At 45.2% G+C, this 12,498-nt stretch overlaps 5 protein-coding genes across 5 annotated transcripts; 2 read left to right on the top strand and 3 right to left on the bottom strand.

Moving 5' to 3' along the window:
- Positions 1-950: 950 nt before the first annotated feature.
- TGAM01_v209421 (hypothetical protein) lies at positions 951-1,552 on the bottom strand (the record flags this gene model as incomplete). Its single annotated transcript, XM_024550551.1, has 3 exons — positions 951-1,056; positions 1,118-1,233; positions 1,367-1,552. The coding sequence occupies 3 exons, from the start codon at positions 1,550-1,552 to the stop codon at positions 951-953; spliced, it is 408 nt and encodes a 135-aa protein (XP_024404696.1).
- Positions 1,553-5,116: 3,564 nt separating this feature from the next.
- TGAM01_v209420 (hypothetical protein) lies at positions 5,117-6,587 on the top strand (the record flags this gene model as incomplete). The annotated part of the gene is made up of 5 exons (XM_018810549.2): positions 5,117-5,130; positions 5,330-5,339; positions 5,436-5,657; positions 5,711-6,268; positions 6,330-6,587. 5 exons carry the CDS (start codon positions 5,117-5,119, stop codon positions 6,585-6,587), a joined length of 1,062 nt encoding a protein of 353 aa, XP_018656235.2.
- Positions 6,588-8,345: 1,758 nt separating this feature from the next.
- On the bottom strand, positions 8,346-9,393 carry TGAM01_v209419 (hypothetical protein; the record flags this gene model as incomplete). The annotated part of the gene is made up of 2 exons (XM_018810548.1): positions 8,346-9,274; positions 9,339-9,393. The coding sequence occupies 2 exons, from the start codon at positions 9,391-9,393 to the stop codon at positions 8,346-8,348; spliced, it is 984 nt and encodes a 327-aa protein (XP_018656234.1).
- A 696-nt stretch (positions 9,394-10,089) lies between these two features.
- TGAM01_v209418 (hypothetical protein) lies at positions 10,090-11,585 on the top strand (the record flags this gene model as incomplete). The annotated part of the gene is made up of 2 exons (XM_018810547.1): positions 10,090-10,201; positions 10,573-11,585. The coding sequence occupies 2 exons, from the start codon at positions 10,090-10,092 to the stop codon at positions 11,583-11,585; spliced, it is 1,125 nt and encodes a 374-aa protein (XP_018656233.1).
- An 88-nt stretch (positions 11,586-11,673) lies between these two features.
- On the bottom strand, positions 11,674-12,113 carry TGAM01_v209417 (hypothetical protein; the record flags this gene model as incomplete). Its single annotated transcript, XM_018810546.1, has 3 exons — positions 11,674-11,815; positions 11,874-11,995; positions 12,063-12,113. 3 exons carry the CDS (start codon positions 12,111-12,113, stop codon positions 11,674-11,676), a joined length of 315 nt encoding a protein of 104 aa, XP_018656232.1.
- Positions 12,114-12,498: the final 385 nt, after the last annotated feature.

Here is a 12,498-nt window from a genome sequence, read left to right as displayed (position 1 = left end):
TCCTGCTGCTGGACGTTATTATCAATCAAGGTTTTGATCCTCTGGTACAGGTGAGTGTATCCGTCATCTGTTTCGCTCATGAATCTGTGGATCGCACGGTGCTTCTCAAGGCAAGGAATGTTGATAATGTTATTTTTATGGGGGATGGTCGCGGAGTCTTTATTCACGGCCTTTTAAGACAAGTGTTAGCATATGAGTCTCTCCTATGCTTCCGTATTACTGTAGCACCGACATTCATGATTGGAAATGGACCGAAATATTCTGGCTGAACCTCGAAAAAATTGACCATATCCCTGTTTCCAAACCGGTCTAAGAAATCATCATGTAGAGTCTGGCTTTTCTGGGATCTAGGGTCAATAATGTCAAGAAGTGCAGTGCTTGCGCCCTGCCAGTACCCGAGAAGCGACAAAATCTTTGCGAAGACAGTCAACTCGGAGCCCAGATGGGGAGTTCCAAGGAAAATAAAGCCTTTGGCGCAATCCGGAGAGAATGCCGACTGTGATTTTTCCCAGGAGGCTCTATGGGCTAAGACCATGGCCTCAAGATATCTAATGTCAGAATTGAATCCCTTCCTCAGACGTTGTACATACCTGTTTGATGATGAGCCCCCCGAAACTATATCCGATGAGTCTTTAAATTGGGATTGTGGTAGTGCCAGCGACTCAAAGCGAATTTGAATTGGCTTATTCTTATAATTATTATTGTCCTTTATTTACTATCACTCTGGTTGCTGAGCTTTGAGGCGTCTTTGCTATGGAGGAGCAATCCGTGTCTTGATGTTTTGTGTAGTTTTCAAGCATCCATAGCAGCAAGGACATGCTGTATTCTTGCTATTGTTTACTCCTTTACCCGCCATAAGTCATGCTTTCTGTACCTGAACACGCCATTAGTAGCCCATTGTCGCGACCATGATGGCCGGGTCGTGACGCCTTTCTCCTAACCATTACTACCTAGACAAAATAGTAGATGGAATGGCATTGGCCATTGCCTAAGGAGAACATGGTGTGCTTATCGTCCTTGAAACCCGCGTATGCCCGGAATTGGTTACCACCATCACTACATCCCATCACGTTAGTCTGCGAGCTTGGCCGCGCTGGAGAGCTTTGCAGAGACTTACCCAACATGCTGGAAGTTTGGCTGCGACTGTGCGTCGCCGTCAACAAACCAAGAAAAACGAGCTCCAGAGGAGAATGTGCAGGCTTGAGATTGCCCCTCCCATTGAAACCAAAAGTTCTGTCCCATAGTGCATATGTTGTCTCCGGAGGGCTGCGAGTTGCAGCTACCATCGTTTGGGCAGAACTAACAAAACGATATCATCACTTAGAAAGCTTGGACAAGAGTTGGACCATCATGGTTATAAACTTACAACAACGTGGGAACTCTTGGGCAAAATTGTGCCTTCGCCTGAGAAGCCATCACAGTTCACAAGATGTACACCCGAGCCATCACCGCGCTTCTCGAGGACATCAGTGATGTTTGCCGCTGCCGCATCTGAGGTAGGGGCAGCAGTCGCGAGCTGCAGGAGAGGGAGGAGGAGAGCGAGGAACAGCATTTTCTTCCTAGTTTGTTTGAACGGGGGACTCTATATTATTGGAAGTCTTGAGTTGTAGGCTGAGTGGATAGACCAAAATTCAGAAAGTTACGGAACTTGACACTCTTTATAGAAATGATCGTCGCAGCGATGGGTTTATTGATGATGGGAAATTTTAAAAGATTATAGGTTGTCACATTTTACCATTATATCTTGATTAGTTGGAATCCCCAGTTTAACTGGCAAATTTGCCCGAAGTTATGACATTCGCAACTAGAGCAGCATGAACACACAAGCAGCTGACTTCTTGGTAGTGCTTACGGCTCACTTTAGTAGACAGGGCTGTATGGGTGTAGGAGTAGGGCGGAGTGGCATTGATTGTGATATTTTACAGGTAGCTATTTGTATAGCAGTTAGAGAAGGAGTTTGCTTTGCTTGATGATGATAATATTTAGTATAGATTACTTAACATAAAAGCCAACACCACTCTTATATTCAGGGAGGATAGTTAAGAGTATCTTTTTGAAGGTGGTTTTAGTACTTCTTTAAAATTAAACCAATTCAAGCACAAGATTTAAGTCATGTCTGTTATATCCCAATTATCCCACCAATACGAACCATTTATGTCCGCTTGGGTCAGCTGCTGTAAACTAGGTAGTCGGTCAATGGAAAACTCAGAGAATATCAAGAGTTCGGTTAAGCTTACTTACGTCAGGCATACAGACAATCTAGGAAGGTGGTATTCTATGGATGCCTGCATAAGCCTAATTGTTACTGGCAACTTTATTGTCTTAGGAGGCATATGGTCTAGACAACCTTTTGCTTACAGCACTTGTCCACACTTGGTAAGGCCTAAATGACAGTTACTAAACAAACACGACACCTGCCCCCAGGTCAAACTACTCGGCTGGATGAATATCTTTCTCAAGGTAGTAGAGTATCTTTTTTTTATGCTCTCTTTATTAGCAGCGCAGTGATATGTCTATTTTTACTGATACCCTATTGTTAAGCAGTATTATATGTTAAGCAGTATTTTACTAGAAAATGTGTTCAAAAGTAAATGGGGCTTTTTAAGACTTGCTCTTACACATGTTTTAGCATAGGTATATAATTGTGGAGCGCTGTAATTTGTACTTCATATTGTGTTAGAATAGACCACAATTGCCTTGAGTGACAAAGCCATCTTATTGAAACTCGTATGCACTTGTCCAATAGTGGTAGCAGGTTGGGATCTAAGACCAGCTTACCGCATCTAACTCTATGCATCAGAAGATATAGAACTCCCACGAACATGAACTGATACAAACGCGATAATTAGAGTACTATACAAGATATAAAAGCTAGTAACAAGAAGCTTCGTTTTCTTTCAGAAAACTCATTTAGAAACTAATCTCGTGGATAAAAGTAGATGAGGATAATTAAGATATTAGCTAAAGGGCAGCAGGGCATTCATACCCACTCTAGCGTATTACAAGTTATAGTTTGTTTTCTAAGGCTTAAAATGAACTCTCCGTGACTGGAACAGGCAAGCCGCTCTTGTCTGTTATAGCCAAACTCAAGAGACATTCAAGCACATACGACCATAGGTAGTGGAGAACTCGGGGTCCCGTCTGCTCCCCCATAGATAAGCCACTAACCGGCAGATTAGTAGTCAAGTGGGTGACCATTGGCGAACACCGGCTGTTGTATGTTTTTGCTTTTTTGCTTTTGGAGATCTTCATGTTGTCTTCTCTTATAAGCTGTGATGAGCTGGTCTCAAAGCACATACGACCATATCCATTGGAAAATACGGGATCCCGTCTGCTCTCCCAGAGTCAAGCCAATGAGAGGCAGATTAGTAGTTGAGTGGGTGACCATCAGCGAACACCGGCTGTTGTATGTTTTTGTTCTTTTTGATCTTCTTTTATATCAGTGTCCTGTGAATCAACACCACTAATCCGGGCTGTGATGTACGGACGCTCGCCGAGGGAAAGAAAGGCGGTGAAGACAAATGTAGCTTTGCTTTGAAGTGAGTCAAACACACAAGATGGGTAGGTTTTAGATGCATGGCGCTGTGTATCAGGTCAAATCATTGTGACCGTGAATCACATACCATGAGGAGCCGTAGAAGCCGAGTGAATGCGACACCATTCAGATACAAACGAGTCTCTCATTCTTCAGAAGCAGTCTTTGGACTGATTCGCGTTCCGCGCTGAGCGAACGCGAGCGGCATCAAGAACTGCTGGATCCGAGCTCGCCGTGTCCGGATGGTGGAGGATGAAGGTTGTAGGTTGTGCGTTTGCGACAAGGCTGATCAAATCCCGGTATGAGATTAGCCGCCAAACAATTTCGGCGGCGGTAGCCAATGAATGTGGATGGTGGGGGCGAAGGATTCACGCGCGGCAGATACAGCGCACAGAAAGCGGGAATAGTCACATGTACATGCTTTTTGGAAGTATTCTTGCTGTGAATTTTTGGCGATTGATACTTAATGTCTTGGAAAAATGGAAGTCTAGCAGTATTTAGAGACCGCAAACACAGGCGGATGAGCCATTGGCACTGCGGCTGAAAGATGTGCCCTGTGAGCACCTGTAGCGTGTAAGTGCGGCATCAACTCATCTCGCTTGTAAGCCACGCATGCTCGGATGCTCATCATGCCAGCTTTCACATGAAACAGGACTGGCAGAGAAACGTTTGTGTAAATAGGAGATAAAGTCGCTTGTTGTGATGCGGCGTTTGGCTTGTAAATCACTTTCCTCCTCTGTACGGAAATCTTATACCTTGGCTACCAATGGCGACTATGTTGGGAACTAGCGAGATACAACGAATAACTACCATTTAAATCGCCGTGTTTTGAAACGAGCACGAAGCGCCTGTACTGTGTATCATATGTTGAATTGGTCTGGAGCCCAATAGCTACAGATATTCTGGAAGTAGAGGAGAAGAGACACCAAGCCGGGTAGGTAGGTGAATGGCGTGTGTACTTGGATCAGCCATCCATATCAGACTTGGAGTATAGCTAATAATCTGTCGAATGTGCAATACTTTATTTACATATGCAAATGTTTTGTTGCTATATACACTTGGAAGCAGTAGCATCAGTAGCACCAGTAGCAGGAGTAGCAACAGTAGCATCAGTAGCATCAGTAGCAGCAATGACTGCAGTGCTGGATACTATATTTTCATGTCCAAAGAGTCAATTTACCTACAAGGTCATTGTTGAAGATGCTATTCAATTCGTCAAAGCATTTGCCTGTAAATGGACGTGCACATTCTACAATTATAGGTACACATCAAACAAGGAGCTACAATTTCTCCAGCAGCAACGACCATCAATTGAGCATCTCCTCAATTTAATTTCTCGGTTTCCCATCATCGTCATTATTATAATCATCCATTCTTTGATCTGTGCACTGTAGCAAACAGCTGCTGAGCCGCGCTGCCCTATTGCCTGCAAACGCCGGCACCGCCAACTGGCAGCGACCCGCGCAGGTAATTTAAACGCAGCCGCCAAACAGCCCAGCCTAGTTCCTCTACATATATCCTCTGTCTGTTCCCAGCCAAATCTTTGTCCCATGCATCTCTCGTCCACTAAACATCTTCACTATGCAAGACTTTCGGTAAGTCGCCCCTGCAATCCTTGCCGTTTTTCTCCCCAAGGTTGGAACATGGCTGCGTTTGCTGCATATTCTCGCTCTTTGGGCATACTCGAAATCACACAAAGAGGCTACAAGATGCTGCCACCCAACAGCTTTCCTCTGTCTTTTCTTTGTCTCTCCAAGACCGTGCTGTTGACTAACCGGAGTCTAATAATTATAGTGGTAACTTCGTATGTCCAATCCTACTCTGCAATCCAGTGGTTGCGGTCCCCAGGCCGTTGCACAGCAGATTAGAGCCTCGCTAACTAGGTATCCAAATTCACCAGTTCGCTGAGCCTCCTGCGGCTACCGTGACCATTCCCCGAGCAGATTACGAGAATCTCGTCCGAACCGCTCAGAATCACTGTGCGCAGCTTCTCCTCCTCCTCCTCCTCCTCCTCCTCCTCCTCCTCCTCCAGAACCCTTCCATCTATACTGATATCGTGCCAATAGCCGACCTCTGCCGCTGCCTTCTCAGCACTCCGATCACGGACGTCAGAATCATCGAGGTCAGTTTCCCTTCTCCAGCTCCCAAGTTGCAAGATCTAATTTGTTTCAATAGGCCCTCAATGCTTGCCTCCAAACCGTCGCTTACCCGAGCGCCTCTCCAGGCCAAGGCCTCTACGCAGACGATTCCAACGCAAACGAAGACGACTGCCTCTCCTATACGAGTACCCCTCGTACTTTCAACTGCCGCTCGTTCACCTCCAGCCCGTACATCGACCCTGGCGCTCAACTTGGCATCTACCCCTTTCCGCCACCACGACAAGGCAACCAACCAGCAAACGATGGGTTCAACTATGCCGAGTTCAGCCCTCCTAGGATTTACGATGTCGGAGATGAGCACAAAACATCTAACGGGTCTCCAGAAAGGGTCATGAGCATGCCCAAGCCCGGTTTCTCTCGTGCTCCTGAGCAATCGCGATCGGTCAGGCTTGTCAATCTACCGGAAGGGACTACCTACGGCGATATTGCCGGCCTTATAAGAGGTGAATTGGTATACGAGTTCTACGCCACTCGTGGCGCGGCCACCGCTACCATCACCTTTGTAGAGCTCGCTTCCGCCGAAGCATACTTTGCACACGTCCGCAACAATGGCCTGTTCCTCAAGAACAAGAGAGTAAGCCCCTGCGCCAAACCATTCTTTTCCCAATCGTGGTTCCATTGACTAAACATGTTAGATCGGTATTCGTTGGTTACAGCGCTTCCAGAACCTCCCCGGCCACCACATCAACCGAATCGCCCAAGGCGCAACTCGCAACATGGTCCTCCGCAAATGCGGCACCAGCCACACAGAAGCCTCCCTCCGCGAGGATCTCGAGCATATTCACAACCTCCAGGTGGTCAAAATCGAGTTTCGAGGCGAGGATTGCCACATTGGCACAAACTCTGTTGCAAGTGCCATGTACGCTCGAACCTGCATGACAAGCCGGCTGTAAGACTCATTTGTCCCCTGCTCTTCCTTACTGTTATTTCTTTGTCTTACTGACCTTATTTCTTCGTAGCAAGTATAAAACCTATCGTATCGAGTGGGATGTCGACGAGTGTGCCCAGCCTTTGAGTGAGATGCCCAGCCCGCCTCACCAATGCGCCCCGAGCTCTGCCCCTCTGCGTCAACAAAGGGTCACGACGCCCAACCGCTTCCAAGTTCTCGCTTTCAATGAAGAATAAAGTGAGCTGCTCACTATCAAAATCTGCCACAACCATCATATTCGGATGAGAAAGGCATCGGTTTTTTTTTTTTTTTTTTTTTTTTTTTTTCATTTGTCTTGGGTGAAAGCATCAGCTTGCGGATAGAATCAGAGATGAAAGGCATTGAGAGTCGCATCTACCCACCACGTAAGGCTTAAATAATAACTTCATCGGTTAGCGTGATTTAATAGAAGGTTTAGAGAGGCAATATTCACTAAATAGACAAGACATTATCAATGAGATCGTGATCGAAAAATTGGAAGATATTTTATCTTCTACAGTTGCGGCCCAGACATCTGCGAACGGTATACTACAGATCACTCACAGTTACACTAGGTAATTATAAATGCATTATTCTTTTTAATAACTTTTTGAAACAGAAGTTTGGTGTTTTAAAGCGAAACACACCTATCACCTCCTTAACTTGGTGTATTAAAATGTAACATCTAATCTAGCGCTCTAACTATGACATAGGCTACTGCTGCTACTGCTGCTACTGCTGCTACTGTTGGTACTGTTGGTACTACTGCTACTTTTAGGTGTACATAACTAAATCGGGACTGGATATACAGTTCAACTGCTTGACCTGGATATACTATAAAATAACTAGAGTCCTGGATAATAGAACTTGAATACTGCATAACTTTTCTCTATTATTATTTCTCCATCTTTCTTGCGTTTGCAGACCTTTGTTCCCTTACTGTAACATAAAGAGTCACTAGCCAGAGAACCGTGCAAGAGATTATACGTCTTACAAACAAAGAAAGTAAAACCTTGCTTTCAGCATATACAAATACCCCAAATTGAATTATAGCTATTATTATATATTGCCGGGTTCGTTTACCACCAACATCGGAATTGTATAACCCTAGATTTGGAGTTTTTGGTTGCCAAAAATAGAAGACATCAAACTCAAGAAGAGAATTTGAGGGGATTTTGAATTCTCCGCTACCTATGGTCGTAGGTGTTTAAATGATCTGCAGAATAGCTTCATATCGATGAGATACTAGCAATGTCACCGAGTTGACTCATTGTGGAAAGATGATGAGATCCTGCATTATCCACTAAGAATACTTGTAGTTAGTCGAAAGCTACTCTTATATGCGCCGAGAAGCAAACAAAAGACATCTATTAAAAATTACTTAATAAATGGCAAGAGCAACAGTAAGACACAAGCTTTGCGGTCAATATGTTTGACCAGAATGAGGTTAGTTTAGTCTGATAGAGTTTGTACTTTTGACTGACGAGACCTCAGAATTGTCACTATCTAGGTATGGTTGGGTGCGGCTGATCCTTTTTGTATCGCATTAAATCGTAACCTATCTTAGCAGTAGTTGAGTGTGTCTTCTATAGCCTCTCCTTCACTAGGTAGTAGGTACACTGCACTGCTATTCTGGTCTGGTAACATTGTAATCCCCTTTATGCTTCTCTATTTAACCAATTACTGACATTGGCTATAGCTGCTTCTATCTTCAGCACTTCTCAACTTCCATAGCCACTGTGCATCATTGATCTAAATATTTTTGGTACATATCTGGATATCGGTTGCCAATGACAGTCATCTTGGCTATCAACTGAGAGAGTTCTTCCAAATCTTGTTCTTTAAGAGAAACATGCGTAGAATTTTCCACTGCACGCCCAACGGTGGTGCATCCTGGAATGGGAATCACAGCAATGTTCCATTCAATCGCCCGAGAAGTGACCCATGCAATCGCAACCTGCGGCATCGTATAACCAGTCTTTTTTGCCAGTTGCTCAATTTCTTCGACTAGCTTGATATTCAAGCCAAAGACCTCGGGCTGGAAGCGTGGATAAAGGCGGCGTGCATCACTCTCGGGGATGTCATCGAGCTTTTTGATCTGCCCCGTCAAGAATCCCCGAGAGAGCGGAGAATACGCGATTATGGGGATCTTTAGCTCTGAACATGTTTGAGCAACCCCATTACTCAGAACGTCAGTGGCAAACAGCGATAGCTCGATTTCGACGGCAGAGACGGGGTGAATAGAGTGAGCGCGTCGGATGGTGGCAGCACTGCACTCGCTGAGTCCGTATCCACCTATCTTACCTGCCTTTATGTATTCCACAAGAGCACGCACGGTCTCTTCAATCGGGACTTGGGGATCAATGCGTCCCGGTGAGTAAATGTCAAGGAAGGCTTTGCCATCCAGGACTTCCAGGCAGTTATCAACACTGTTTCGAATGCTCTTCGGGCTATTATCCGGACCTGCCCTGCTGAAGGCGCCCTTGATACTGAGTATAACTTTCTTGCTGTCTTCGGGATATGTCGTGAAATAATGGTTCAGCACATGCAGAGAGTTTGCTGTTGGCGTTCCATAGTATTGGGCAGCGCTCCAGAAGTTAGCACCATTGTCCAAAGCTGTTTTCATGACTCTAGACGCTTCATCGTATGGCATTGCTGGTGGACGGTTAAGACCTATTAAAGATATTAGCTAAATTGTGGCCGTAGTCTGTGTATGATCTTGGCGCCGAGCACACACCCAGCATTCCAAATCCAATAGGCCCTGATTGTTTGCCAGCAACTGGGAAAGACATTTTTGATAGATGAAGATGCTGCGATGACAGCAAAGAAGATAGCGAGTCTTGAAATTATAAGTCGATTTATTGAAGGATTTGAAGACTATGATTGAACTCTGTCGTTTGAAGGTGAGAAATGTATTCTATGAGGTGCAACAACAAGTTATATATACTACTAAAGAGACTCACAAAATCCCTAGCTTCAAGTAATGCTCGCTTCAATTGTAGATCTTATTCGACGTAGTTGAATCAGTGGAACTGCAGGTTGAATAGCCCCATTTTTCTTTTCGCATGTCTTCTATGGCTTACGCATGTCTTCTATGGCGTAAGCCATCTGCTAGACAGGATCCTTTGTCTCGAAATCCCATGGATAACATGAATTCCTTCCATGTAAGCATTAGTAGCATAAACCTAGGTAGGTTTCATGGCTGATGGCTGATGCATGGTGCGGTGCATGGATAAATTGTATTCTCTTGTTTGATTGGCCCAGAGAGCGTCAGCCACGGTGCCGGAGATTGCGGAAATGGCTTCATATTCGCCGGTATCCACCTATAGTCACTTGGATGACTACTAAATCGTTATAGCAAAATAGCCTAGACTGACAAACAAGGTGAAAGTTCATTCGAAGTGTTCAGGAGCTTAGCAATAGTCATCGTTGCGATTCCATCAATCCCATGACCACGCGTCATTTCATCATTGGTGTCAAGCAGCATCATGATGAATGACTTTCCGCAAGCTAGTAGTAGCCTAGCGGGCGAAAGGAGACGAAAGCGTATCATCACAGATGCGCGAAGAGAACAAAACAGGGCAGCGTCCAGGGCATATCGTAAGTCTCCGCTCGGCCAAAGGCCCTGTAGTACATCGGAGAGCTGTTACTGAACTCTGAGGTAGGCCAGAGACAGAGGCAGGCCTCTCAGTTGCTGCAATACAATGCCAGAGGCTGCCCAAGAAGATATCATGAACTCAAGCCACGCCGCCTTTCTGATACAAGGGAAAGTACCTCGGCTCTATTTGGAAGAGCTGGGGTACCTTTCATGTCAGCTCAGCTGCAGAATAATACGTGCATCAACCCCTGCCTTAATAGCATTTCTTCTCAACCAGTGTCTCTTGAAACTATTGGAGACTATTGTGGGACGATTCAGCATATATCTTTTCAGGGTAAAGATGTGATTCAAGACGGGTACTTTTCGTTATTAGAGACTACCGCTCCTCTTGACGTCGGCATTGGTGACCACCGAGGAGGCAAGGATCCTGTTTTTGATCCTACGGTCCCTTCACTGCCTATCACGAGTCTCTATGAGCATGGAAGCGCAACATCTGGAACTACTATCCTCTCATCGAATTCACTCATTGGTTCCTCGCAAAATCTTCTGTCTCTAGAAGCTTCTCACTGCGTTAGCTCCGAAGCGACTTTGGCGTCTCCAATGCCATTAGACGTTACAATCGAGTGTGAGGCAGTGAAGAATTCGGTGTACCTATCTCCCCTCTCGTTGAACTCAAAACAAATATCCCCATTCCATTCGCAGAATTCAAGGTCTCGATCCAAGCCCCAAATTTTGGACCAATATCACGACCAAAGTCTTTCGACCAACGAGTTTGGGAATCAAGGCCTTGCGCTGGAATCTTTCTCTTATACTGACTTGGATATCGTATTTGAATGCCAAGCTCAGGCTCAAATCAATTCAATGTACTTGGCCATGCCTTCTCTTCTGCCTGATTTCTACAAGCCCCACTCCCGGCGGTCCAAGTTATCACCATCCATCGCATACATGCATGTCGCTATTCTTCTGGGCATTACGCTCCACGATCTGGTAAATAGCAAACCTTCTTCGCCATTCTATCGCCAAACTACAGCAGAAGACGATCCAGAGGTCCTCCTTGCGGCAGCTGCAATTCCTTCTCTACCAGCGCATCTCCAACCAACGCTACCCCAGATTCTTTTTCCCCACAATCCCAACCTTGATCTTCTACCGTTTCCTGTTTTGCGGGCTCGAGCTATTACCTTGGCAGCGACAACTCCTCAGCTGGTCAATTCCAAAGAGTTAAAGATGGACATCCTCCGCGACGGGCTGATCTGTTGGCATAGCAGGAATGATGGTGATAATGGGATTGGGCAGCCTTGGGACATCCATAGCTGGGAGGCCGCGTCATGGTTCAAGAAGAAGTGGCGTATGTTATTTGATGAAAACGATAGTCATCACTTATACTGAGATCCTTTTCAAGTTATATATTCCAACTGCTAACTAGATCATATGGTATGCTGTCTCGGCAATATAATGCCTACACTGCAATACTGCTTTAGACGTGGTATCCATACACGCCCTTTACAATCTTGACAACCGTTTCTTTCTCCAATAGGTTTTCTTCAGCAGTGATTTTGTAGAACTCAGCCAACTTAGGCGTCTCTTGATGTGTGCGTAGACCACTGATGGTGTTGAACCTGAGTTTTTTCCATAAGCTGCAAGTCATGGTCACATATGATGGGGCATTCGACTTACTTCTCTATGGTATAGATTGCTTCAAGTCCTTCAGCATCTACCTCGGTACAGAGCCGAAATTCGACGCATTCTGGCTCATGCTCTTCTGCGTATTTCCCGATAGCTTTGACGAGATCGGCGACCTGAATAGGATCAGCATCGTTACATGACTGCAAAATAGCCTCGTGTGTAAGTTCACAGAATACTCACTTTCTGAAATGACCCAGCCTTTGGGGTGATAGTTGCCAAAATAGCATACATTGTGAATTTAAGCTTGGTAGCTGAGTCTTCTTGAAAAGTATAGGTTGGTCTCTTTGCGAAGTGTTATTATCTTAAGGCGTTGCTGATACCAAATAACAGTTTCCACATATAATACCTAGCGGAAGCTTGCTTGTTATATGAGCATTTTCTCAAGACTGGGAATCCGAATTCAGCGGCGCAGTTACCTCTGACGTCGTTGTAGGTCAAAACCGTTGTAAGCGAACAATCAATTCCCGCTGTTTCATGCTGCCTCTCTTCCCCACCTGCCGTGATTTACAATCGTGAAATTTGGGTTTCATCGTTTTGTTTCTATATCTGGCTTTGCTTATAAATGAGAGTGATCAACAGCGTGAATAGGATGTCGTGTTTTGCCTATAAACTCTCT

The sequence above is a fragment of the Trichoderma gamsii genome (genome assembly GCF_001481775.2).
Source record: "Trichoderma gamsii strain T6085 chromosome Unknown Scaffold_46.2, whole genome shotgun sequence".
NCBI lineage: Eukaryota > Fungi > Ascomycota > Sordariomycetes > Hypocreales > Hypocreaceae > Trichoderma > Trichoderma gamsii.
This window is presented reverse-complemented; position numbering and strand designations above follow the sequence as displayed.